The sequence below is a fragment of the Colletotrichum tamarilloi genome (genome assembly GCF_030869305.1).
Source record: "Colletotrichum tamarilloi strain Tom-12 chromosome Unknown Scaffold_18.1, whole genome shotgun sequence".
NCBI lineage: Eukaryota > Fungi > Ascomycota > Sordariomycetes > Glomerellales > Glomerellaceae > Colletotrichum > Colletotrichum tamarilloi.
Window position 1 is genome coordinate 490,479 of NW_026849401.1, and position 26,356 is coordinate 516,834.

Here is a 26,356-nt window from a genome sequence, read left to right on the forward strand (position 1 = left end):
CCTTCGAGATCTCCATCTAATCTCCTGCTGCTCATGCGAGGAACCTGACTACTCGAACGAAGCTGGGCTCTCTCTTCGCTTCACGACGCGTCTGCTGGCCCCATATCTTCGTCGATCGGGCTGTAGATCGGACCCCAGACCCAGTGGTCCCTTGCTACCGTTACTTCAAAGTACCCGCATTCAACGGCAGGCCGCAGGTGTCCTTGACTTGACCGTCTTAACTTAGTTCGTCTACGACATTGCCCACCTTTGCCCACCTACCGCGCGCTCACAATGCAATGCGCCTATCCTTCCTCATCTCCCGCCTCCCGCCTCATTGGCTCCTCCGCCGCCGTCGTGGGGGCTGCGGACCGCTCCAACAACTCTATACAGTCTAGGAGCCTCAATGCTGCCGCCGTCTACCTTACTTCGTTACCTTCTCTCAGGGGAATCGGGGACTTTGTTCGACCCCACATCATGTCGTGGCATGATCCAGCCCTAACACGGCCGATAATCTCCTCCAAATAGGCACTCGCGAGCGCGGCAAGGCTGGCGCCTACTCTTACCCACTACCTCTACCCGTCTCAAATTCCCTTTCCAGCCCCAGTCTCTTCCCGTTTGAGCCCTACTGCTCCCTTCTTCGGGACCCTGGCGACCCGTCCGATCATTGCCCCAGGGTCTATTGTGTAGCCGCCCTCCAGACCCGGCCAGTTCTACGCGCCCGACTTCAGACAGACGCCCATCCCGATGAGACGTCTGGCCAATGTCTGTAGCTCTAGGACTCGTTGTCTGTCCCTCTAGACACACGAGACGGGTTTCATGGGCAGCTCTGGCAGCTCGTTTAGCCTTGTTCTGTCAAGTTGCCCTGTTTCAGACTTCCATAACCCTGGCCTCATCGTAACCGCGCTTCTGTGTCTCTTTGTCTCCCTGGCTGACCGTGATATTGTTTAAAGTCAGGCCCAATGTCCGGCTTCACGACCTCCTTTTGACCTTGTATTCGCTTGTCAAGACAGTTCTCTCCATCTCACAACAGTTTCTTTTTTTCCTCTATCTCCTATTTCCTTTTTTTCTCTCTCGTCATAGTCATCATATTTCCTAAGTCGGATTTTCTAGATTCCTCTTCAGTCCGCCAATCTCCTTTCGCTCCAATTCTGCCGCCCTATAACCAATACCAACCTTTCCATAAACCACCTCCAGGCGAGGCGCAGAATTATCATCATCAACAACAACATCACGGGACACTCGCTTCTCTTCTTGCAGGATAATCAGTAATCTGCACTCATTCACTTTATACCGGACAATCTCGTCTCTCTCCAGGTTATCCACTCTTTCTTCGATATCTACTTTCCCGAGTTATCATGCCCAAACACACGCGGGCATCTAGTTCTAGCCACAACCACAACCGTTACGCAAACCCGATGCCAATCTCTCTCGCTCCCGCAGCAAACCCAATCGCAATGTACAACCAACGCATGGCCATGCCGCAGTCGGCCTACTACACCATGCCCTCCTCCTCGGCCCCCATGCAGCAGCAGCCGCAGCCCACGTACGAAAGCTACGCCCCGGTCTCTGCGCCCCCGGTTTCCGTACCCCCGATGCAACACCGCGCCTCTTCGGGAGCCTGGACCCCACAGGATGATCAGCAGCTGCTCGCGGCCCGCTCCCAGGGCCTCAACTGGGGCCAGATCCAGACCACCTACTTCCCCAACAAGACTCCCAACGCCTGCAGAAAGCGCCACGAGCGCCTGATGGAGCGCAAGGGTGCCGACGACTGGGACAATCGCAAGCTTGAACGCCTGGCCAAGGAGTACATGAGCATGAGAAAGGAGATCTGGTCCGGTCTCGCTGCTCGCACGGGAGAAAAGTGGAACGTCGTCGAGGCCAAGGTACGATGCACTCCCCCTTGAAAGCAACAACATGACGAGAGAGGAACCCTAGCTAACCTCACATCCGTGTACAGTGCATGTCGAACGGTCTCAAGAACCTACAAAGCGCAGCCCGCGCCGGGGCCAGACGGGAGCGCCTGGAGTCAGGGCAGCCACTACCACCAGGGTATGACGATGACAGCGGCATCAGCGGCCTCGGGTTAACCCCAGTTGACGAGCTAGACGCCTCCTACAGTAGCCCGGAGACCGTCTCCTCCGGACACTCCGCCAGCGGCAGCAGCGCCTCGGCCGCGGGCTACATGGCCTCCCTGCACCACCTCCAGCCCCTGCACGCCGCCCAGTACGGCGGCTACGGCCACCACGCCGCCACCGGCGCCCACCACGGATACACCAGCTCCGTCTCCTCGAACGGCTCCGTCAACGGCGGATACGGCGGCCACGGCCAGTCTCAGTCTCCCAGTCCCTATCTTCACCCCCACGGACAGCGATTGCCGAGCGTGGATATGGGCATCGACGCCATCATCAACCGACCCGGCGGTCAGCAGCAGCAGCAGATGTGACTGCATGGCTCCAATGACGATTCCCACCAGTGGTCCCAAGCCCTTGGCTCCTAGGGTTCAAGGCATTTTCACCTTTTTCCTTTCTTCAATTTCCTACTAGGTCATGGCGTTATCTTGCAGGGTTTTCGGGAGGCGTTCTCGGAGTTGCATGGGTATTATTCAAATTCACCTAAAGATGGGCTTTCGGTTTCCGACATTGGTAAGAAACTCGGGCAGTCCTTTACGAGTTCACCTTACCTTTTTGCGGGGATGGATGAACAGCACAAAGGGAAGCCATTCTTTTTGCTTCCGTATAATGACGAACAAATGATCAGAACAGTACCGGGGAAGGAGGGAGGTATCGTGATATTTTATTTTCTTCTGTATACTAGCATCTATAGAGATACCAGAGGAGAGGGAGACCAGGTTGAGACAAAAAGGAGGGAGAGAAACCTAGGGAACCGCCAATGGAATGCTTTTTTGAACTGGAAAAATAAAGAGAAACATCATTTTCTGGAAAAACACCCGCGCTTTTTTGTCTTCCCGTATGAGAAAACACTTGATTTACAGAGTGAGGTCTTTATATCTTTGAACCCAGAAATCTAAGACCGGAGCACCACTATGGGTATTGATGGTTCCCCTCCCACCCACGAGGAAAACGAGCAACACTATCATACAATATCCCGCGTTTTCTACTACGACAACGCGCCGCTGGCATCACTCTATCCCCGCGGCGGAGGCAACGTAACCGGCATCTCATCCAGCTCATCGTCGTCCTCCCACTCGTCATCATCGTCTACGCCAACAACGCTATTCCACACCCGGCTCCACATGCCCTTCTTCTGCAGCAGCGCCAACACCATGACGACGGGCAAATGCCACACGCTCGCCCAAAACAGACCCCTCGCAGACCCCTTGTGTCCCTCAAACTTCCAGAACCGCACCGCCTCGCGCGTAAGCCACGCGTTGACGGGCAAGCTCGTCACGGCAAAACTCCACTCCGTCACGCCCGCCGCGCAGAGCCCGACGCAGATGGGGATGAAGGCGATGCTGTACCGCAGCGCGACGCGCGCGTTGCGCGCCGGGTTCGTCCACGCCAGCATCCGCAACCCGGCGGCTTTGTATTCCTCCCGGATACCCCACGAGAGCGCCATAAAGTGCGGGAACTGCCACGCGAAGAGCAAGCTCGCCATGAGCCAGCCGCCGATGGAGCTGCCGTCGCTGGCAAACAAGAGTTCCCGCCAGGACCCGTCGCCCGAAGCCGTCTCGCCAGCGGCGGCGGCCCAGCCCATGAGCGGGGGGATGCCGCCGACGACGGCGCCGAGCCAGGTGTTTGCGGCGCTGAAGGCCTTCATGGGCGTGTACATGCCCGCGTAGATGACAATGTTGGCGCCGCCGAGGAAGGCGACGGTCGGGTTGACGCCAAAGTAGAGGGCGCCCACGCCAGTGATGGCGGTGGTGACGGCGAAGAGGACGGCGGCGCGCGTGGAGATGAGGTTCCTGACGAGGGGCCGATTCCGCGTGCGCGACATCTTTGCGTCCGTCTTGGGCTCGTAGAGCATGTTGAGAGAGTTTGCCGAGGCGGAACAGAGGGCGGTGCCGGTGGTTAGGAAGAGGAGCGTCAGCGGGCTCAGGGAGGGCGACTCGGTGATGGCCGGGGAGAGGAAGTCGGTGACGGGGTATAGGGCGTAGGGCGCCATCGCGGTCAGGACGACGAGGGCGGAGAGCCGGGGCTTCGAGAGGGAGAGGAGCGTGGAGAAGATACGGCGGGCCGAGTGCGCGGGTTGTTGGGCGGCGACGCTGGTGAGGGCGGAGGAGGCATCCTGAGAAGGGAGAACATCGGGCGAGGAGGAGGCGGCTGCGGCAGCGGCTTCGGCGGCGGCTTTGCGTCTTGCAGCTTGGCGGCGACGATGCGGTAGGTCTTGGTTCACGTCGATTGGTGTCGTCGACTCGGAGCGCGCGGTGGAGGAGGAGGAAGACGAAGACGATGGCGCTACGGAAGCCGAGGAGCTCCGGCTGCCGAGGGGTCTGGGCCGGGCATTGGAGCGGTCGAGGACGCTGTTGGAGACGAAGTAGCTCGCGCTGAGACGCACTGCGGGTGCTGCCTTTGCGGCCGTCGTCGAGGCGGACCGGCTCGTGATCAATGGCAGAGAGCTGATGCTACTACTGTTGCCCCGCGGGACGGTAGCGCCAAAGGCTTTCCGAACGCATTGGCGACAGACATTATCGAGTCGGTGAGGGCGCAAGAGCGAAGTGGGAGCTGGCCGCATGGTTCTTGCTCTGCTCTGCGCTCATGTCGGCCTGGGCGAAGAAAAAGCCGGTCGGCGGCAGCGGGATGTTTCGCGGGACTGCTCTCTGTCAAACGCGGACCATTCGGAGGAGGGACGAGGCGTGGTCAAGTGGCGTGCGATTCGCAGACCGGAGGAGGAATTGCTCCGCTACACGTGGTTTGGCCAGGGATTGGTGCGGGCTCGTGGACCGAGATTGGGAGCGTCGGATTGCGCGGAGAGCCAAAGAGGGTGGTGGGCTGAGAATTGAGAGAGAGGTTGAAAGACGTAAGAGATCGAGAATCAGCCGGGCGACGGAGGCAGATGGGCTCTGGAAAACGTTTAGCCAATCAGGCGGCGGCTGTTGGTGGGAAGAAAAAGAGTGCCCCACCAGGGCCGGCCGCCTGTCGGGTCCGCGACTCCGCATCCCCGGTGGCCCGGTGCAATCCGTCTCGGCCACTGCCGCCGCTCTATTTTCCAACTTCGCGATGACTTCTCTTCTTGGACTTCTTCCTACTTCGGAATCTAGCCCGCCATTGCAACACCCCACAAACTCTCTCATCGAGGTGGGTAGCATCAATTTGAAAAGCTGGACTCGTTCCGCTTGTGGCCCGTACTATTCCTATTCAGCCGGTGCAGATCATTGCTTGGCCTAGTCCTCACTGGCCTCTTATGGGTCGCACTGAACGAATTGGGCTAAAAGTATGCTCACGTTCCGATCTGGGCCATCTCTTCGGCTGTCTTGGGCATATTAAACAGAGCTGCTAGAAAGTAGCCGGCGAGGAAGTTGACGGCAGGTAAGTAAGCTTAACGAAGCGCCGCATGGCTCGCTTGGGTTTGATTCCAGGAGTCCCGTGGGCTCGCATTGCCGGCTAATTTGAGGCTCTTTGGAAACACCCGTCATTATCCAAATGATGTACACTAAATGAAAGCCATATAGGGTCCTCATTATGTACTAACAGACATCCGTTGATCCGAATCATGATGAGCATAAGAAGACATCATCTCAAGAAACAAGCCATATCACTCTCGTTGAAGCTCGTCTCATCCTCAGCACCACGATCCTGTCCCTGAACCCAAGATCATCTCTTTCTCCATATTCCATCATGGCCCTGCGCGCCTCGCTTTTCCTCCTCGCCGGCACGGTCCTGGCCATGCCCGCCGACACACTCTCCGCCCGGCAGGCCGACTGCGGCAAAGCAAAGACAAACATCCCAGCCGTCAACGACGCAAAGCTCCCAGACCCTTTTACCTTTGCCGACGGCTCCAAAGTCACAACAAAAGCCGACTGGGCCTGCCGCGCCACCGAAATCCAAAACGCCTTTGAGCAGTACGAGCTCGGAGACTTCCCCCCGCCCCCGGACAAGGTCGAGGCCTCCCTCTCGGGCAACACCTTGACCGTCAAAGTCACCGTCGGCACAAAGAGCATCAGCATGACCGCCTCCGTCACGAAGCCCTCCGGCACGGGTCCCTTCCCCGCCATCATCGGCGTCGGCGGCGCAAGCATCCCCATCCCCGGCACCGTCGCGCAAATCACCTTTGGCAACGACGCCTTCGCCGCGCAAAACGGCCAAAGCAGCAGAGGCCAAGGCCTCTTCTACACCCTCTTCGGGCAGCAGCACAGCGCGGGCGCCTTAACGGCGTGGGCATGGGGCGTAGGCCGTCTCATCGACGGCCTCGAGCAGCTCGGTTCCTCCCAAACGGGCATCGACCCAAAGAGGATAGGCGTGACGGGCTGCTCGCGCAATGGTAAAGGCGCCTTCGTCGTCGGCGCGCTGGAGAAGCGCATCGCCCTCACGATCCCGCAGGAGTCGGGCTCGGGCGGCGCGGCGTGCTGGCGCATCTCGGACAGCGAAAAGTCCAAGGGGAAAAACATACAGACGTCGAGCCAGATCGTCGGGGAGAACGTCTGGTTCTCGCCCCTCTTCAATACGTGGGCGACGAGGTCGTCGCAGGTGCCCGAGGACCATCACCTGCTGGCCGGACTCGTCGCGCCGCGCGGGCTGTACGTGGCGGAGAACGATATCGACTGGCTGGGCCCCGTGTCGACGACAGGCTGCATGAAGGCCGGGAGGCTCATTTACCAGGCCCTCGGGGTGCCGGAGAATATGGGGTTCTCTTTGGTCGGCGGGCATAACCACTGCTCGTTCCCGAGCGGGCAGAATGCCGAGTTGACGCAGTATATCAACTACTTCCTGCTCAACTCCGCGACCAAGCCGTCCATTCTCGAGCGCAGCACTGTGAATGTCAACGTGAAGGACTATGCTACATGGTCGGCGCCGACGCTGACTTGAAGAAGACCACCGGTATCAGGGCCAGTCGTGGAGTCCATTGGGGTGAAGCGCGCAAAGGGCATTCGGGGAGAAATTGTTGTTGAGGGCCGGAACATCGGACAGATTCTATTTTGACTAGGTAATGATTTTCATGACCTGCATAGCAGAAACGAATAGTTTGCATGTGTGCAGTAACACAACTTGCAAAAAGAAACGATTGGTATGACATTACCACACTACCTTGAAGCATGTGAAGATGAGGCTCTTTGCCATGCACGTCAATCAACGGTGACGGATGGGCAGAAGAAACCTCGGCAAGGCGACTTGACGCGCGACAATCCGCGCAAGTCTTGTCTGTGCCTGTCAATTCTTATGAATGTCACAGTCACGTTGAGAAGATGGGTCGTTTCACCGGCATTGGAGCGTTCTTTGATTGAAGCTTGGTATCCAATGGACCAATCAGCGCTATGATTTCCCCAGGGGTTACCATCAATTCCCCCAATCCAAAGTCCTGTCCGGTGTCTATGAGATACTTACACACAGTGACACAGTAGTAGGTAAGCTTATAGCACACGGATAATGGGGCGACTTTCAGATGTAAATATTTCCTTAGCTACAGATAATTCGGATGAAAAAACACAAGCGTCTTGGAGGCAAACTTGGAGAAAAGAACAGGGGCACGACAGGTTTGCGATTCGTTTGTCATCCAATCCACCGCTGCTCCATCCCTCCATCCCCTGCCTTAGCTCGCCGGGTCGTCTACATTATCTTAGTACACGTTTTTTGTACCGCGTGATTCGGACGATCCCCAACGAAATCTGAACATCACACGAAGAAGGGTTGCCAGTACTTGTAGTATTCTTCGCTTCAAGCCCGGGGGACCGAGGAAGGACATGCTCTGTTTGCATCTGTACATGGCCATCACTTTCTGATCCTCTATTCGTTTGTCTTTTGATAGATAAGAAAACGGTACGACATCATCTTTACACTAACGGCGACGAGCAATCGCCAGCCTCTCATTCATGCCAATCATCACCATCATCACCAGCCGACAATAAACCTCACAACACCCACACCACTCCAGGATGCTCGGCCGCACGCTTCACGAGTTCATATTCATACGCGCCTGCATAGTACCGCTCCGCTACCCAATCCTCCCTTACGCAGCCCTCCTCCTCGCAAGCCTCCTCGGCGCAAACTACGCAGCCTCCTCCTCCTCCTCGTCGAAATGGCTCACAACCGCCGCCATCACAACATGCATGGCAGCCACGGAACTCATCTACGCCCTCTTCATCTGGCTCCCCTACACGAAGCGCCTCAGGGAACCCGCCTCGCACCCGAGCCCTTCCTCGCCCGCCGACCGCCTGGCCCTCTTTGAGCGGTGCATGGCCACCATCCCAGACTTTGAGCGCTACGTCCGCATGTGGTTTCTGGGTGCCGACATGACCGACATCCATCGCGACAACGTCCGCGACTTTCTCCTCTGGGCCTTTTTTGACATGGGCGAAAAGGACGTCGGGCGGGCCAGCGCAAGGGACGGGGAGAACTACGACGTGGAGGTGGACCAGTATATAACCCGCAGTGAACGTCTGCTCGGCAGGCCCTTCAAGCCCGGTCGCGGGCCGGCCAAGTGTCTGCGCCTGACCATCGATTCCGTAGATACAAAGTACCGCACCGTCTGGTGGTACGCCATCATGGCCTTTTTGGACCACGTCACACACCTCTCCTTGTGGTTCTACGGGTTCCAGTACTACGCGCAGCCAAAGGACAAGGCCATTTTCCCACCTCGTCTCCAACAGGTCTTTGCCAGCAGGCGGTCCTCGGCCGGTAATTTGAGCTACTGGCACCGCCCCCATCGCGCAGAAGGTCTGCCGGTTGTCTTCCTCCACGGCATCGGCATCGGGTTGTGGCCCTACGTCCGCTTTCTCGCCGAGATCACCACCATGAGAATTAGGGGCCGCGGCCGGACAGGTGTCATCGCCATCGAAATCCTGCCCGTCTCCTTCCGACTAACTGACCCACCGCTGGGCAAGGAGGTCTTCCTTCGACAGTTCAAGCAGATAGTAAACCATCACGCCTGGGACAAGTTTGCCCTCGTCTCCCATTCGTACGGTTCCATCTTGTCAACCCATGCCATGCGATGCCCAGACCTGCAGGCTAGGATCCCGCGGGCCGTGCTCATTGACCCCGTGAGCATCCTCCTGCACCTGCCCGACGTCGCTTACAACTTCACACGACGTGCGCCGTCGACCGCAAACGAGTGGCAGCTGTGGTATTTTGCGAGCATGGACCCCGGAGTCGCCCACTGCCTCGGCAGATACTTCTTTTGGAGGGAGAACGCCATCTGGGCTGACGAACTGGTTGGTCGCACAGCAGGATCGGAATCGGTAGGCGTCGAGCGGCAGGAAGCGAGGCAGGTCACCGTATGCCTGTCCGGGCTGGACCTCATTGTCGACAGCCACGCCGTCGCCAGGTATTTGGCCGAGGGGGGTCAGGGCCAGCAGACGGAACACCCCGCATGGTTGCAAGGCGAGCATGGCCGGCGCGACGTTGCCGGACCAAAGGCTGCACCCATATCGGGCATGGGCTACGAGAGTCACCGTTCCGCTGGGTCAGGCATCGACATCCTTTGGTTTCCGGACAAGGACCACGCCCAGGTCTTTGATTCCCCCAGGGCTATAGCGCGAATCGTGGGTGCCATATGGGGCGATGACGAAACAAGATAGAGATACTCGATAGATATCATGACATTGGCGGAATCCCACCGGGAAAGCCACACTTCACACGTGTCCTGCGAAGTTAATCTTTTCGAGTAGTGCCCGATGCGATGCTTCTGCTGCTGCTGCTGCTGCTGCTACTGCTGCTGCTGCTACTGCTGCTGCTGCTACTGCTGCTGCTGCTACTGCTGCTGCTGCTACTGCTGCTGCCACACATCGAGCATGCGGCCAGCCGCCTAGAGTTGGAGTCCGTCTCCACGACCGAGCGATGGCATATGGGTTACTTCGCCCGGTCACCTCCCCAATCCGTCAAGCCTACCGTGACCGGCTGGGAACCGCTGCGAGTAATGACCCACACGGTATCTTGATCTGACTCGTTGAGTAGTTGGTGCTCTGTCCAGGACGGAATGAATGCAAAATCACCCGAGGACAGCTCGTGCCGCTTTACATCTTGTCCTGCACCAGGACTAACTAGCAAGATGCCGATCCCGGAAGCCATGTAGAGAATGGTATCTTGGCAAGCATTAGAGATACACCGCCAAGAGAGCGACAATAAGTCGCAAACGCGTAAGAAAGAGATGGTGGGTTGGGAAGGGGGGAAAAGATTAATCCTAACCTTGCTCTCCGTGATGGCGGATAGCCGATGTCGCATGTGGGTTCAAAGTAATGACTACTCGAGTTAGTTGAAGAAGACGTGGCAGTGAACAAGACACAAGACCATGCGATGGGACAGGGTTAATGGAATCATGACAAGCACGACTTGAGCCTTGTTACTCTATGACCAGCAACACAGTTCTCGGCTGCGACGCTACCTTATGGCGGGTATGTTGGCGGTCCCAGGCAGGTCGCGGCAGCTAGGAAAAGCGGCGGGAAAGGCGCTGCGTGATGCCAGAGCAGATCCCATACGAATACAGAGAAAGAGAGAGGAATAGAGGTACTCGTAGTGGCAGGGGAGACGGCATCCTAGACCAAGTTGGACTTACCGGAGGCGCAGAGCTTATCGCTTTTGCTGACAACGGCATCGGCCTCGTTGGCAGAAGCGGGATTCAGAGTTGCATTGGGAGGGCGGAGGGTGGTCGCTTTGGTGACGGATACCGACGAGGGAACGATCATGGGTATCAGGTCGTTGATGAGTGGGATCAGGGACGCCATGGTGACTGTCGGCTGTCCTGCAAGGCAGCAAGCCTGAGCAAGGGGCGCGCGCGCGAGCGAGGGAGCGGGTTTCCAATATCCCGGCGGTTCCTTGGTCTGCTGGCGTGCTCCGTTATGATCTGCCCGGTCTCGGCTGGTCCGCCTGCGGAGAGGGGGGAATAAAGGTTGAATGGCCGTAGTTGGGTGTTCCGCTTGGTGAGCAGCGAGATCTGAGTCGAGTGTCCGTAGAATTGTAGGATATTGGGTGAGGGTGAAGACAACCTTCCCACTGGCGGGCGGAAGCTATTACCAAGTAGGAAGGAGACGTCGGACGGATCACTAGGTGAGGTGGGAACTAGGGGAAGCTCCGGCAGTGGATTGAGCAAGTATGAACGGCGCAAGGTCTGGATATTTCCGTATAGCACGGTGAAAAGGTAGTATCAACAACGTTCTGGGGATATGGTATAGACGTATAGGTTGATGTGGATACCCATCTATTCTGCCGTGGTCGTATGTTGTGGTTCGTTGAAATTAAGTTGAATCTTGTTTTGCGAAAATTGTAACCTCCGTATTGGTTAAAAAGTGCGGTATGCCGAAGCGAGATCCAGCGATGGAACCGAAAGTCTGTCGAACTCGTGGTAACAGGCAGCTGTGGTTGTTGTTGGTGGTAAATCAAGGGTTAATGCCTCCCGAGTCCTCAGGTTGATGGCGGTGGCGGCGGGGGTGTCATAGTGAGATTCCTGTCCCTGCAATGAGCGAGAAATGGAAGAAGAGGAAGGAGGGGACGAGGAACCACCTACCTACCTAATTGGGTAGGAGAACTAGTAGACCTGTTTTGGAGACTATGTCTTCTAATTACATATATCTATAAGATAGGCACCATCCTTAGGTAGAAACACAAAGAAAGAGGGAAAGAGATCATTTGGAAGACGTGCAATTGAATGAAGCCTGGAATGCTCCGTACCCGAGTTCTGTTCCCATAGACACTGCCTTCAACCAGAGTTACGACACAGCCAATAAAAGCACATTGCTGGCTTGCCGCAAAGGTTCCTGTCCGACAAGCCTTGGCTGGGACTTTTTGAAGCCATGTGGATTCAATCCAGACCAGATAGGCCATTTGCTATAGGTCAGAATCCTCAGGCCCTTTTGCGGCGAGATGTATGGTTAATGTGAGAGCAAGTTGGAGAGAGCATGGCACGTTCTTGGCTTGACCAATGTGATGCATTGGCCGTTGAACAAGCGCAAAAGATACGCGCAAGAACTGGGGGGTTCTTTGCTCCATACCTAGTAATCATCCGGTGCAGTCTTTGGGCATATCAATTTCCCCTAACTTACCTAGGCAAAGGTGGGTTGAAGCCAATTTGAAGTCTAGGCTCGTGAATGGTCGGAACAAACAGCGACGATCTCCTGCAATGCGCCGGACAGCCGAAGGGATGAGTGTAGCCGTAAATAGTAGTTAGTTGGCGCAGGTATCAAGGTCAGGTAGTTGAGTGAGAGGAATCTGTTCACAGATACACCCAAGCACGACAGATACTCCTGACCTAGGTGGCCCTGATTCATGTCATGACCAGCCTCGCTTCGGGCCCAAAGTCAAGGTGCTTATCTTGGCCCGACATCAAGGCGGGTGCTTTGCGATCGTAGGTAAGCTGGAATTGTCAGTCGGGTGGCTGGTTGGGTAGAAACCTAGGCGATGGCGTTATTGATCCGAGCTCTTACGGTACCTTATGGATGGAGGCCTGAACTGGACGGGAGGTGACGGGAGTTCTCTTATCTTGTCTCTCTCGTCACCCGATAAGCGACAGACCCTAAGGCCGGGCACTGACCTCATCCCGAGTAGGTAGCTACGTACCTTGCCTTAGTCAGCAAACAGCTCCTTCGTCCCCGCAATCCGCTTCCATTCCGGTTCCGGTTCTCGGTACCTGAGGTGCCTGACCCTTGACGGTGCACCACAGCCCACAGCCCACTGCACTTCACCTTTCCAACGCACAAGGATCAAGACGCGACTCGATGGTCATGCCTGGGTCTTGGCTCCCCTTTGCGGCACAGCATGCTGGGCTACCTACAGCTGCACTGCTGCAGTAATCCTCACACGGTCATCGACATATCCCTACCTTACCTCACTCGAGCTGCGAGCACCTCATGAGACGAGATGCAAGAGCAGAGCAAGCTTGCCTGCGCTAGCTAGCTGGTCGAGATGCTGCAGCAACACGCATTGCTTCCACATGCACCACCGGCGTGGCAGGCACAGTAATATCCGCATCTATTCTTGGACTTCCACCTCCACGGTCGACCACAACGGCACTAATGGATAGGCATCCTACCTGGAGAATCACCTTACCAGCACCTTACACACATCAACGTCGTTGGCTACGGACGAACCCCCTTCCTCTTCCGGGCACAACATTCCACTCATCCCTCAAGTTTCCCCCCGTCCAGGTTCCAGTCACCGGTTGGCGCTGCATTAGTCCTGTGGCCCGGAGACGGCGATGGCGGCATACCTTGCTTGAACCAAGGCCCTTTTGTCTGTTTCGGTCCTATATCCGTCTGCACCACCGACCCTGACCTGGAACCTGAACCTGGTCCCGACCAACCTTACCGCAACGTCCTCTCGAGTCCTCGACATCCATCATCTGTCTCGGCACATCCAGCCGCATGTTGTCGCATACGCCTGCGGAATCTAGATCCATCTATCCATCCTCTCCGGCACGCGACTGCTCATGGTTGGCCGTTCCAAGCATCTAAACCGCTAGCCAGCTCTATTGGCACTACCAAGTAACCATCCCTACACCCACCACGCCAAACTCTCTGCCCCGCCTCGGCTGTCGTTGCCGCTGCTACATACTACCGCTACTGCTGTCGACCGTGCTGTCATCGCTGCTTTCCATCATCCCCGGCTTGAGCCTGGGGTGGATTAGCTATGCGCCGTAACCGGGGGTCGCAAAGAGGAACTTCTGGCCCGTCCGCGACCGCAACCAAAAAGTTCGTGCTATTGTTGCATACACGCACGCACCCGACACACCCTCACCCCGGCTGGTCGGAGACGTGGAGACTAAACCTGGAGTCATGACCCCAACATTGCGAGCACTGACGACTCCTATATGCACCACCCTTGGGCAACCCGAACCTCCGTGATACCTTAGACTTACCGCTGGAGTCGTTGAGACATCGACACATTTTGACACATGCTGCAAGCAGCGCCAATATCACATCACCCCGAAGCGTTCTCGTCCGCAACATTGCTTTCTAGCCCGAACAATAACCCCCGCCGCTGCATACTCTCATTGCAGCCACTCGCCAAACCTTCGTGACAGAGTATTGGATCGCCCAACAAGCCACAAGAATAGTTCGCCCCCATTTTACACTCTGGAGCCCTCGAAACGCTGTTCAACGTTGCAATTCTTTTCTCTGAAGAGGCATGGATACGAATTGCGAAATGGCTACGAGTCCTCCCTCGCCCTCAACCTCCGCCGCGGATTCGGATGCGCCAACTCACGACACCATGTCAACCGCTAGCGGTAGCAATTACGGTGGCATCGACCCCGAAGTTGAGGAAAACCTCTACATTTTACCCTACGTATCTGAAGAAGGACTTCGCAGCGATGCCACAGATCACCGGAAAACGATTGGAAGCTCAAGGGAAGACTACTATCCCCTTCCTTCTGACTTCAACATTGCGGCCTCAGGTAGTATGTCAACGATCCTTGTTTAATCTCTGATATATCCGACTGACCCGTCTTTGCTGTGCTAGCTTTGCCTTCCCTGCCTTCAGACAACAGTTGCCGCCTACTCGCGCTTCCTTCCGAACTCATCGATGCGATCCTCGCCTATTTGCCTCCCTGCGACCTGGCAATCGTAGCGGAGACCTGCCGAACCCTCCACGCCCACGCTGCGTCCGATATTCACTGGTATCAAAGGGTACAAGCCAATGTGCCTGGAGAGAAGGTCACAACTCCCTATCCATGCCGCACATACCGCGAACTTTACGCCGCACACGACCCAAGATGGTTTCTGCCAAAGTACAAGATCTGGTTCTGCGACCGTGATCTCATGGGCAAGATGATGATCATCAGATATGACCAGCGGAGGGGTTGCATTGAAGGATATCAGTTGTTGGCTGTCAGCAACCGTACTACATATCAGCACTGGCCCGCCGACCACAGTGTGATTATACACGCCTTCGAACCTCAGGTCAAACTTCATCTGGACAAGCCGGTACTCCAATTCCATGCTCGCCGCCCAGCCGAAGACGAGGGATTGTTGAGCAGTTTGGGTCAACGATTTCTGCCAGAGGTACCGATGTCAATTCACGACCCAATGGATGCTATGTTTTGCAACTTTATGATGGCTCGCCCTCTTGACGCCTCAATTGCTACGTCAAGAATGGATGGCGTGTTTCCTTATGGGAATGTCTGGCCTCCACCGGCCATTCCTGCCCGTCACAGGGTGTCGGGTGTGATTTCTGGTTTGGATGGTGATGACCTTGCCCCTGGCGACCAACCGACGAGAAGAGCTGAAGCCTCGGACCAGGCTTTCCGGATTCGGCAGTGGATGGAAATGGCCGGGTCTCCAACACCGGGTCTTTTCCTCGGGCCTGGGCCTGTGGGTATCATTCAAGCTATCCAAGCCAACATGGGTATGGGTACTCCTGGCGTTACCGGCGTACGCATTGGCGAAGAAGTGATTACATATTCAACCCTCGATCCTGTTGTCTACACACCAACGGAGCTCAAACCATGGCGAGGTATCTGGGTTGGAGATTACAGCGGGCATGGGTGCGAATTCTTGTTGATCAACCAGCCCGATGACGAAGAAGTGTCGGATGAGGAACTTGGTCTTGTCCGTGGCTCTGACGAATCAGAGTTAGAGTGGACGAAGCGTCGTACCGACGCGAGAGTATACCGGGGCCGTCTTGAAGCAATCAAACTCACTGGCGACCCGAATGTTCCGCGAGGGGAGTATACTTTCGTCGCGGACGATTTGGGCGAGGCTGGCTTCGTTGGAATTGCCCAAGAACCACCGTTTCAGGGCACACGAGTCGTCAGGAGTAAAGGACATGTCGCTGGAACGGGCTTTTTAGATGGTATTTTACCTTTTCCAAAGACGATTTTGGACGTATGCTAACCATTTTCCTCCAGACAAGTATATCGAGTCTCAGCTTATGCTCGTCTCCCACGACCGACTTGCTCAGTACTGGGTCGGATTTGGACATATCAGCTTCTTTGAGCGAGTTAACATTGACGAGTTTGTGAGTCCCTGATCTGGCAGGTTGAGATCATGCTAGGCTTCAATTGTTGGCAAGAGGACAGGCTTCCTCGGTGCCATTTAGGGTGGTTATCTGACCAGCTCGAATTCATCTTTTTGAGGACAAGGATTTTATCAAAGACATTGTAATGTAGATATGTACTTTCGATGAGTTTACGGCTGAGGATCGATTGGGTTACCCATGCAGCTAGCAATACCATTGTCATAGACAGAACTCCCTGAGAACTACATGTTGACGACGTTGATGAAACACGCTGTTATGTTCCCCTTCAGACCTAACAAAGTGAATGTGTACTAACTAACTTTCCTGTATCATGTAAAAGGCTGTCTGGTCTGACTCCATCGTTCTTTATCAAGCCATCAGCTACGCTACACACATGTCAACTTGTAACTTTGATGTCCTTCCTACGCTTTCTCGCTCGGTTTCTCGAAAGAAATAACAGAATATCGGAAGGTTCCATTAGCATACCCACGCCTCATGGCGCGGAAGGACTGCAAGAATGCAATGCCGTCCCGGCCCTGACTAAAGGCAAAGGCCCACAGAGAAGGGTTTTGGACCAGAGTCCATGTGATGTCCCTGAACAAGTGTTACTCGCGGTCACTCCTCATGGTTTGATATTGCATGACAACTTACCAAGTTCTGCTCACTTCCTTGCTGATATCCTTTGGGCCCGCGAGCAAGGAAAGCCCAGCGCCCTTTGCAAAATCGACGTAGCCCTGCTGGGTGCAAAGCGGCGGGAGAAGCATGCCGTCTGATGGCGAAGCCAGTCAACATTCAGTTCCTTGCCATGCGAGAGGCTGACATACCTTCAATCGGCTTGAGATCGTTCGCAAACTCCGTCTCAGTAACATTCTCCGCCTTGAACCAATCCGCCAGGGCCAGCTTCCCACCGGGCTTGAGAACCTTGAACGCATTCTCAAAGAAGAGCGCCTTGTTGGGGAAATGGCTCAGCGCCTCGCTGATCCACACGGCGTCGAACGAAGCGCTCTGCCCAGCGAAGAAGTCGCCCATCTTTTCGGCGTCGAGCTCGATGAAGCGGATCCTGCCGCGGCCGAGCGGAACGAAGCCATCGGCGTCGGCTTCGATTTCTTTTGCCTTGTCAGATGTCTCTGACGCCTGCTTTTCCGCCTCGGCCTTTGTGAGCCTGTTGGCGATCTCGACCTGCTTGGTGGAGATGGTGATGCCCGTCACGGAACAGCCGAGTGTGGAGGCGAGGTAGCGGGAGGTGCCGCCGATGCCGCAGCCGACGTCGAGGACGTTGCTGTTCTCGCCGACGCCGGAGAGCTGGAGGAGGAGCTGGATGAGCTTTACCTGGGCCTGTTCCTTTGTTTCGGAGCCGTCTTCCCAGTAGCCGTGGTGGATGTGTTCACCCCTGAAGACAGTGCACGTCAGCTTAGACGAAGATGGCCACGCTGTATGGGCCTTGATGGAGGGGAATGAGAGCACAGACTAGATGCAGTCTATCAAGAGTGTGAAAGGGCGCTGTGCCTCAATTGCACGTCACAGAGCGCGCGCACGGTGGATGAGAGAGAGGACCAGTGATAGCTTACCAGAGACTCAGATAGTAGTCACTCGCGAGGTCATAATGAAGCTTGATTCTGTCCTTGAGAGCCTGCATAGTCGAGTGAGCCAGACCCATGGGGGTGTCATATTGCTTGCTGAGCTCCGTGTTGGAGGTGTCCACTGCAGCGGCCATATTGTCGTCGATGCAGGACTAATAAGATTTAAAGCGAGCAAAGAAATGAAGTCAATCACGATATGATTGAGGACTGGTGTAACTTTGGTTGGTTCTCAAATGAGATAGATTGGCATTCAGAATTGACCAGAAATGGACAGCTGTGTTGGTGGCTTTGGGAGCTTGGTATCAGATGGGGAAAGCTTCTAAGCCAGTAGGAGCATTAAGGTATTAGGAACAGAGGAACAGGCCACACATTCTTCTCCGAGACAAGATGGTTGGGAAACCCCGCGCGCGGCTACTAAGGTATGGGAAGTATTAAGGTAGAGTGCTCGTATTCGGAGGCCGAGGCAGGAAACAGTAAGCACCTCTAACGACTTTAGTTACTTTGCGGCAGACACTGTTGAGCCGCCGGCGCAGGAGTTGCACCGCACCAGCACCGTTACTGTGACTCTGTGAGAGACGTCATGTTTTCGTTGGGTGAAACGTGAAAGCCAAACCGTCCACTTGCATAAATATCGAACCTTGCGGTTCCTGTTGCCTTATGTAATGGTTGTTGGTTTGTTGGTTGAATTGACTCAAGCCACAGACATCAGCCACATATCGTTCTTCCTGAATCACGTGACCTAGAGCCACACATTCCAAAAATAGAGAGACCGGCTCTTGCCCAGCCACCACGACCGCGACCACTGCCACGACAACAGCGGCACATGTCGCAGTGTGGCAGTGCCAATGCTCAGCATCAGTGCCGGGTCCCGGGGTGGGGCCGTGTGGACCCCTTTTCATCTGCCAGCAGCAGCAGCAACAGCCAGGCACAGCAAGGCCTGTCAGAGTTGGTTCAGATCCCAGGCCGTCCAAGGCGCATCCCCCAGCCAAGCCTGTCTGTCTGTGCTTGAGGAAATACTGGAGTTCAGACGAGAGGCCGACCACAAGAAAGACCACCCACCTGTGAGCTGAAGAACCTGGCAAGCCTGGGAAAGAGACAAGAAAAAAAGGAGAAACAGGGGGAATGCGGCCCAGCCTCAGCCCAGCCCACCACCTCCACGTAAGCCCTGCAACTTACCAGCTTGTTTACGTATCTGTCGTAATACACAGGCATTTCCTATGATCGGATTGCCAAGTACCAATTCTCTGTGATTATTCATAACGAAAACTCTCGCTTCCTACAGGATACACTTTTGGCCCTCTCTTTCTTGTGTTTACTCACTCGCTGTCACCAAAACCACCACACCCAGTCTGTCGCTATTGATACAAAACCCAAACAACCACAACTTCACCATGGCCCCCGTCCCTCCAACAACGGCCAGGCAGAGCCTCGCTCGCGCCGGTGCCATCGCAAAGCAAGTCTGGAAGAGAGCCGCCGTCGTTGTCCTCCCCGAAGTCGCCCGCGCAACAACCAAGCACGCCCTCGCCCGCCGTGATCTCACCGTCAACCACACTCAGGCCGTTACCCTGGGCGTCATCGGCGCCTACGCCGTCATCATCGCCATCCTCTGGAACGTCCCCTTCTTGCGCCAGGTCCTCTGGCCCTTCAAGATGCTCGTCATCGCCTTTCACGAATTCGGTCACGCCATCACCGCTTGCTGTACCGGCGGCAAGGTCCTCTCCATCACCCTCGACCCCAACGAGGGCGGCGCCACGCTCATGAAGGGCGGCAAGCAGGCCATCACCCTCCCCGCGGGCTATCTCGGTTCATCGCTCATCGGCGGGCTGCTCATCTTTTGCGGCTTCAACATCAACGCGTCCAAAGTTGCCTCCATGGTTCTTGGCGTATGCTTCTTGTTGACTCTTTGGTGGGGAAAGCGGGACTGGCTCACGATTCTCACGGTTCTTCTCGCTGTCGGTCTGCTGGTCGCGGCTTGGTTCATCTCTCACGCTCAAGCTCTCAGATTCGTCGTTGTAAGTCAAAGCCTGCCATTCCATCTTTTTAATGCGTAATTAGAGATGAGTGAGATTCTAACACACCAATAGCTCTTCATTGGAGTCATGAGTTCACTCTACTCCGTATGGGATATCTGTGACGATCTCATCATGCGCAAGGTCAACAGCTCCGATGCAAGCGTCTTCGCTCAACGCTACGGCGGATCTTCTCGCTGCTGGGGTCTCATTTGGTCATTCATTAGCGTCGCCTTCATGGCCGTCGCCATCGTCGCAGGTCTCGCCGCTTTCCCTCAATCATTTTCCGAGCAGGAGAGTGACTCCAAGAACTTCTTGCCCACGAGATGAGAAATCCCGTCGGGAGTATGGTAATACTTTTTCGAGCTTTCTCAACCTAATTGTTTTTGGAGGCCGGGATCGCATGGTTTCCGAAGGCTCATGCTGAGGCGTCCCTCTGCTACGAATTACGACTGTAACGAACGATATCCACTGGACGCGCGACGCGTTATACCGACGAAGCTGATTTTTATTTTCTTTCCTTCGACGATCTGTCGGCGACTCCGATTGCGCCCCGCGGGATGCGTCGTGGGCAGACGTAATGGCATTCGCCCACATCCCGGTTTTTAGGTGGATACGTGACGACGATTTCTATTGAGAACCGACCGTTCTTGGCGGCTTACATAGCATTGGCAACGACAACTCTTCGAACAGGACTATCAGTCATATGTGGTAATGCCTTTTCACGACGATGATTCAAGGCGTACTGGCGTTTCGACCAGTGGGAGATAGTGATGATACGGAACTTCACATTGTGCTGTTCCACGGCAGGTCGATTCTTAGGATGGCGTCAGCAGCGGCAGCACAGATTGGAAACATGTCTATAAATGCTGACGCATGTCTTCCATGTAGCAATGTAATGTGTTGTACAACAAGACCTTGTTCGATAGTCGATGAAGCACATTGGTAATTAATGCGTGCCTTCCTGTCCCATGTAATATTGATCTTGCATTCAGTGCTAGCTTCATTACAAGTGACGCCCACGGCAGTTTTCCGGCAACACCAACTCCCCAATCTCACCACCATTTGCCTCTTTACCCTCTATACACAACCGTGTCTAGCAGCTCTGCCACTTGAGAGCCAGTGATTCCGTGACCGGAGAAGTCGCACCATCCTTGCGTTCTTTGCCAAAGATAACCAACCCCCCGCCTTGGGAGATGATGCGGAAAGTCACATTCAGTATCCCGACGTAGCCATCGCCACCAGTACAAGGAGACACCGAGTTCACACGCTGAGCCACCTCCACGTTCCGGAAAACAGCCGTGGAGCCAGACGCCGTGCTCGTAGACTTGGTGACCTTTTCCCCACAAGTCAGCATCCTTTCCTCTGCCCAACACCCAATAAGCATGGACAATAAACTCACAGTATCGGAGGCCGTCTCAGACCAATACGACGTCGTGTAGAAATCGACTTTGGTGTTGGAGCTCAGGTAAAGACCCCCGCTGAGCGTAACATCCTGTAGGAGCAGAGACTTGCCTGGCTCGCCTTCGTCGATGAGCAGGTGCACCTGACAGCTCGTCATCTGGCCGGCAGCTAGAGTCTCGCTGAAGTCGGGGAGGGTGATGGTCAGATCGTCCAGGCCGCCGGACCAAGTCAATCTGTCGGTCTGGGGACAAGCTGGTCCGCTGTGGGTGACGCTTTTGATGCGTAGAGCGGCTGTGGAGCCGATCAAGGCTATCAGAAGCGCGGCGGATGGAAGCATGTTGGCTTTTATGAATTGCCAAGCTTACGGAATATGAGTTTATTAAGGAACACCCGTGGGGATATTTGTTTCGCTGCGACCAACTTCGTCAGATGGCATACATCTTGCGAAGGGCCCCTTTTATAGACTATCCTAAAACCGTATTATGCATCGGTCATCCAGAAGAGACTTGCCAAATACAACGTAGCTAGTTGATATCTCAATCAAGGTAGCGGTCAGAAGCCCAGAGAGATCCAAGGTAGCTTTATATTGTGGCGATGTGTCCGGCGGCGCCGGGTAATTAGCTACATACTTAGCAAACGAGCATATACGTGACACTTCAGGCTATTTGCAAAAGTCTGGGATCGTAGCCACTAAATGGAAGACAACAGACTTGAGCAGCAGCCACAGTGTCGTATCAATATAGATGTTCGAACCGATTGAGGTCTAGAGCGCCAATCACTGTCACCATTTATTACTATACCGTACATCTCTCGGAGGCAACTTCCAAGGCATTCCGTCGCCGGCACTATACTCATCAGCTTCGATGGAAGCAGCTTGCCATGGATTCAACCCACTCAGCTCCTTCACCCTTTTCCTGACGGTGATAAGCGTACCTTCCACACATGACGCTGCATCTTTCATCCGACTACGCGAGAAGGGTATATACCCCTCTTCAACTCCATTCCCGTCACCAGCAAGCAGGCGCCCGTCTAGGACGGCGGGTCAGGTCAAACTTGGCTAGATGGTGGAATGCTTAAAAGGTCAACAATCAATTATCGCCATATAGCCTACCTCGACAGGCTCCGATCCCAACATGAGCACTATAACAATCGCCAGGAGAATAGCCACACCGGTGGTGAACTCTTTTTGCTTGAACATTTTATCACATGCTATTGATGCTGATCTGTTGAAGCCAACGCCAGGACAAAGTTTGGAATTGGCACAGGAATTATATCAGTCGTCGTCTGAGTCGTCTGTCGGATCAATGATACGTATAGAGGCCGAAAGACCGCTTCAGTGCCGTTCTTACCTCACTTGATTAGGTAACTACTTGATCCTTGACCGCCGACGGTACCCCGTAGCCGTGAGACGCTCTAGTAAGGTACATAGGGCCGACCTCCGGCATATCCGTCCCTTGCCGTGGCGGCCCCACCGACCGGCCCTGTCCTCCGACCTCTCCCCGCCCTAAACCAGTGCAACCTTTTGTGTTGCTGCTTTTCTAATTCGCTTACGTGATTTCAAAGGCATTGGTTAACGCTCCGTTCCTCAACCTACTTAATACTGACGCCGTGTTCGCCGAATTATGAAATTCCATACTTCAGCCATCCCGTGAAAGGTGGCACAAAGTCATCAGGTGTTGAGAAACTTCAAGTCCGCACACCCTGTCTATACTCAACAAAGCCTTTCGTACATTGGCAGCATTAAATTCCTCATACTTCCTTGCCAACGGATTTGGCTGTAGTCCTTCCTGCTCTGCTGTTTAAGACCTAGGTAGCCCAGTAAAGTCAAAGATTGCCACAACATACTGAATTGCAGACATAACATATTCAAAGGCTACAACACTGATTGGCCAGATTTCAAAGAACAGAAAATTTTTCAGCATGTCAGCATGTGGCTGAGAAGAAAGGGTTTCCACCGAAGCACCGAGATCCAGACCGAAGCCAGGTAGATATCGCTTTCGTCGGCGATATCAATACAACAAACCGGGTCTGCCATGGCCATATGAACAGGGTTCCAAGAAAACAATAGTTTGACTAATCCATTGCCTGTTATGATGATGAGAACCCTACAAAGATAGTCTTACAACTTGGAATCAAACAATGTTTCTTCATCTGGCCCTATCAGTGTATCCATCTACCATGTATCCATCTATCATGTATCCATCTATCATGTATCCATCTATCATGTATCCATCTATCATGTATCCATCTATCATGTATCCATCTATCATGTATCCATCTATCATTCATGAGCTCCATCACATATTCACTCTATCCTCCAGTTGAAGTACCCTTGTAACGTGCGTGAGTCCCGCCTTCCCCGCCCCTCCCCTGTCAAAAAGATCGTAACAACGTGGTGGATAACCTATCAGTACACCAGGTCTAGCAGAACGCCCGTGCAGGGCTGCCTAGGAACCCGAGGAACTTGGGGAACCTGGGGAACCTGGGGAACCGTTGAGAGAATGGAACTAAGTATCTCGAGTGCCTCAATATCTTCGGTCTTAGAACGCCACGAGGACAGCTTTTGACTCTCAAGTAAGTTCATTTGAGACCTGGAGGCCTCGCCCCCTCCACGAGTCTCCAACCCCCCACGGTCGGAGAAACGGAAGGGCAGCGGTTCGTCCCACGATCCAGCTTGTCAAACTCACATTTGCATGACGTGCTTTAATCGGCAAGTTCCAAGTTCCTGTAGCATAGCACTAGCACCGGTATTAGTACTATGTACCCTGGACCCATCACACGGAGCCAGACGAGCTGTCAAACATCAAGTTTGCCCGATCTCGCAGACAATCACAGATCCGGTGCCCCAAACGCAAACATAACCCTTGCTACCCTGTTCCCTTTTGACTAAATCTTGGCACCAACATCCCCTCATCCAGTCGACCTCCTTACCCCAGGTTTTCCCCAAGATCTCCCCCGACCTCCCCAAGTCTCGGGGCAAAGGATGTAAAGGCCAAGGGTATTGGCAGACTCCGCCCCCTTCTTGGGGACCAGAGCCAAGGCGGCACCAGAAGCGGGAAGAGGGGAAATTATCCTTCGGATAGAGGCAGATTTGGAAGCAATGTTGGGGTCTTGAGTGTCATCCGGCTTTTTGAAGAGACAACTTGTAAGTGATTACTCATGAAGACGCAGGCTCATCAAATTCGTGACTTAACTCCCATTGAGCACTGATCATAGCACCATTGTTCGGTCAGCTTCATGTTTCTGACAACTCAATCAAAACTGTATTCGCATGTCACGTTTGCAAAGATATGGAATCACAGTGAATGATCTTGACGTAGATGTGCCTCTATTTTGTTGCCCAGCTCTAAGGGGACCTCGAATAAGCCGTATCTATCCCCTTGAAAGCTCCCATTCTTTCTCTATAGCATATGCATCATCCGCGTATGTACTGCATTATACAGACAAGAACACCAATTTACTGTGCTAAAAACATTGCACTGAAATCAACAGACTCATGGCCCCTCAAACCGTGTAGCGGAAGAAGGTGGCGTTGTCACCCTTGTGACGCTCTGCTGCCTTCTCCTCAGCAGTGTATTGGGAAGGATCCTTGTACTCGCGGTCTCGGCGGGCGTTCTCGCGACGGAGGTAGATCGTCATGAAGGTGGAGAGAAGCATTGACATGGTCAACGTCGACAAGAGTGTGCCGTGGCCGGGGTAGTAGTGAGGCTTGTCCTTGGCCTGGTACAGGAAGCCAGCAATAGCACCACCAAGGTTACCGAAGCCTATGTCCTGTTAGTAATCTTTACTTTATTGACAAAGGTGAGTAGCAACTGAGACTGACCGACGTGCATGGCAATTCCAACACCTCTCTTCACAGAGCCTCCGATGTTGTTGCCGTTCCAAGCGACACCCTGGGGAACGTTGGGGTAGATACCGGAGGCAGCGAAGAAGCAGCCAGCATACTTCACTCCGTTGCTCTGGGAGGAAAGCAGCATAATGAAGCCGGTCATTCTGTGACAACAGTGTTAGTTTGCAGTCTTTTGTCGGGACGTGAGACGATACACATACGCGATGAGGCAGAAGAAGATCATGTAAATGCCACGCTGCTTGTGGCGATCGGCCAACCACCCACCACTGATACAGCACACACAGGCCACGATATACGGGGGAACGGTCATCAGCTGGGCCGTCTCGTTGGTGTAGCCGAGGCCACTGACGATGGTGGGGAGGAAGAGAGAGTAGGAGTAGAGGGGGGTGTAAATTCCGATGGTGATGAGCTAGAGATATTTGTCAGTACGTCTGCGCGTGTGAAGCAGAATTGTCCGGGTACTGCGACTAACCATGTGAACCCAGATCTTCCAGTCCTTCATGGCATCCTTGAAGTAAACCATGCTGAACTCATCAGCAAGAGCGGAGCGGTCCTGCTCAAGACGGCGAGTAACCTCCTCCTTCTCGGCGACAGTGAGGAACTTGGCAGTGGCAGGATAGTCGTTCATGACGAAGAAGGCGGCGATGGCTGTTCAGACAGGAATTCATTAGTATCGAGCTACTGGTTTTACATGAAGCCATGGGAATCGCAACTTACCAACAGCGAGAGTGAGGATGCCCTCAAGGATGAAAATCCAGGCCCAGCCGGGTCTGCCTCCAATGCCCCTCATCTCAACAATGCCTCTGGCGAGAAGACCGCCGAAGGCGCCAGCCGCTGTAGCGGCAGAGAAAAAGATGGCCATGCGAAGACCGCACTCGTGACGTCGGTACCACATGGTAATGCTGGAAATAGAGAGGTTAGATGCCCGGGCAAACCAGTTCGCCTGAGGAGGGTAATACTCACTAGTAGGTAATACCGGGGAAAAGACCACCTTCAGCAAGACCAAGAGCCATGCGAGCAGCCAAGAGCCCGGCATAGTTGTGGACGAGACCCATGAGGGTACAGCAAATACCCCAGGCGATCATAATGCAGGGAATCCAGATAGAAGGGCGGAAGCGCTTCATGGCCAAGTTGGAGGGAATCTCGGCAGCGACATACCAAGGGAAGAAGACTGAGAGGGCGACGTTGTAGTCGAGGCCCTGCATTCCCAGGTCCTTCTCGAGGCCAGCGAGACGAGCATTGCCAATGTTGGTGCGGTCCAGGAAGGACAGCAGGTACAACAGGGCAAGGAAAGGAATCAATGTCCAGTCGATCTTGCGCAGCAGTCTCTTGGTAGCAGCCTGGTCGAAGCCAGCCCTATCGGGGTCGCTGGCGTATTCAACCTCGATTGAGGGGTCGACAGCGGCACCGTTTTTGATATCCTTCTCGGAGGTCGACATGTTGGCGGTTGGCGTTCAAGTCGGAGAAGGGGGAGCA

At 54.6% G+C, this 26,356-nt stretch overlaps 13 protein-coding genes across 13 annotated transcripts; 7 read left to right on the plus strand and 6 right to left on the minus strand.

Annotated features, from left to right (window-relative positions):
- Positions 1-273: 273 nt before the first annotated feature.
- CTAM01_06588 (uncharacterized protein) lies at positions 274-752 on the plus strand (the record flags this gene model as incomplete). The annotated part of the gene is made up of 2 exons (XM_060522615.1): positions 274-410; positions 476-752. The coding sequence occupies 2 exons, from the start codon at positions 274-276 to the stop codon at positions 750-752; spliced, it is 414 nt and encodes a 137-aa protein (XP_060382874.1).
- A 684-nt stretch (positions 753-1,436) lies between these two features.
- Positions 1,437-2,425, plus strand: CTAM01_06589 (myb family transcription factor; the record flags this gene model as incomplete). The annotated part of the gene is made up of 2 exons (XM_060522616.1): positions 1,437-1,865; positions 1,940-2,425. The coding sequence occupies 2 exons, from the start codon at positions 1,437-1,439 to the stop codon at positions 2,423-2,425; spliced, it is 915 nt and encodes a 304-aa protein (XP_060382875.1).
- A 701-nt stretch (positions 2,426-3,126) lies between these two features.
- CTAM01_06590 (protoheme IX farnesyltransferase) lies at positions 3,127-4,674 on the minus strand (the record flags this gene model as incomplete). The annotated part of the gene is made up of 1 exon (XM_060522617.1): positions 3,127-4,674. One exon carries the CDS (start codon positions 4,672-4,674, stop codon positions 3,127-3,129), a length of 1,548 nt encoding a protein of 515 aa, XP_060382876.1.
- Positions 4,675-5,777: 1,103 nt separating this feature from the next.
- On the plus strand, positions 5,778-6,965 carry CTAM01_06591 (Cip2; the record flags this gene model as incomplete). The annotated part of the gene is made up of 1 exon (XM_060522618.1): positions 5,778-6,965. The coding sequence occupies one exon, from the start codon at positions 5,778-5,780 to the stop codon at positions 6,963-6,965; it is 1,188 nt and encodes a 395-aa protein (XP_060382877.1).
- A 1,040-nt stretch (positions 6,966-8,005) lies between these two features.
- CTAM01_06592 (uncharacterized protein) lies at positions 8,006-8,800 on the minus strand (the record flags this gene model as incomplete). The annotated part of the gene is made up of 1 exon (XM_060522619.1): positions 8,006-8,800. One exon carries the CDS (start codon positions 8,798-8,800, stop codon positions 8,006-8,008), a length of 795 nt encoding a protein of 264 aa, XP_060382878.1.
- Positions 8,030-9,670, plus strand: CTAM01_06593 (uncharacterized protein; the record flags this gene model as incomplete). Its single annotated transcript, XM_060522620.1, has 1 exon — positions 8,030-9,670. The coding sequence occupies one exon, from the start codon at positions 8,030-8,032 to the stop codon at positions 9,668-9,670; it is 1,641 nt and encodes a 546-aa protein (XP_060382879.1).
- Positions 9,671-9,771: 101 nt separating this feature from the next.
- Positions 9,772-10,029, plus strand: CTAM01_06594 (uncharacterized protein; the record flags this gene model as incomplete). Its single annotated transcript, XM_060522621.1, has 1 exon — positions 9,772-10,029. One exon carries the CDS (start codon positions 9,772-9,774, stop codon positions 10,027-10,029), a length of 258 nt encoding a protein of 85 aa, XP_060382880.1.
- Positions 10,030-10,474: 445 nt separating this feature from the next.
- On the minus strand, positions 10,475-11,095 carry CTAM01_06595 (cupin; the record flags this gene model as incomplete). The annotated part of the gene is made up of 2 exons (XM_060522622.1): positions 10,475-10,539; positions 10,645-11,095. Coding segments are annotated over 2 exons (516 nt in total), but the record flags the coding sequence as incomplete, so codon positions are not given.
- Positions 11,096-14,225: 3,130 nt separating this feature from the next.
- CTAM01_06596 (F-box domain-containing protein) lies at positions 14,226-16,049 on the plus strand (the record flags this gene model as incomplete). The annotated part of the gene is made up of 3 exons (XM_060522623.1): positions 14,226-14,478; positions 14,541-15,872; positions 15,928-16,049. 3 exons carry the CDS (start codon positions 14,226-14,228, stop codon positions 16,047-16,049), a joined length of 1,707 nt encoding a protein of 568 aa, XP_060382882.1.
- Positions 16,050-16,459: 410 nt separating this feature from the next.
- Positions 16,460-17,751, minus strand: CTAM01_06597 (methyltransferase domain-containing protein; the record flags this gene model as incomplete). Its single annotated transcript, XM_060522624.1, has 4 exons — positions 16,460-16,631; positions 16,689-16,806; positions 16,862-17,427; positions 17,606-17,751. The coding sequence occupies 4 exons, from the start codon at positions 17,749-17,751 to the stop codon at positions 16,460-16,462; spliced, it is 1,002 nt and encodes a 333-aa protein (XP_060382883.1).
- A 1,257-nt stretch (positions 17,752-19,008) lies between these two features.
- On the plus strand, positions 19,009-19,956 carry CTAM01_06598 (uncharacterized protein; the record flags this gene model as incomplete). The annotated part of the gene is made up of 2 exons (XM_060522625.1): positions 19,009-19,629; positions 19,702-19,956. 2 exons carry the CDS (start codon positions 19,009-19,011, stop codon positions 19,954-19,956), a joined length of 876 nt encoding a protein of 291 aa, XP_060382884.1.
- A 766-nt stretch (positions 19,957-20,722) lies between these two features.
- CTAM01_06599 (uncharacterized protein) lies at positions 20,723-21,367 on the minus strand (the record flags this gene model as incomplete). Its single annotated transcript, XM_060522626.1, has 2 exons — positions 20,723-20,962; positions 21,029-21,367. The coding sequence occupies 2 exons, from the start codon at positions 21,365-21,367 to the stop codon at positions 20,723-20,725; spliced, it is 579 nt and encodes a 192-aa protein (XP_060382885.1).
- A 3,167-nt stretch (positions 21,368-24,534) lies between these two features.
- Positions 24,535-26,319, minus strand: CTAM01_06600 (major facilitator superfamily transporter; the record flags this gene model as incomplete). Its single annotated transcript, XM_060522627.1, has 6 exons — positions 24,535-24,794; positions 24,854-25,023; positions 25,081-25,289; positions 25,353-25,528; positions 25,598-25,782; positions 25,844-26,319. The coding sequence occupies 6 exons, from the start codon at positions 26,317-26,319 to the stop codon at positions 24,535-24,537; spliced, it is 1,476 nt and encodes a 491-aa protein (XP_060382886.1).
- Positions 26,320-26,356: the final 37 nt, after the last annotated feature.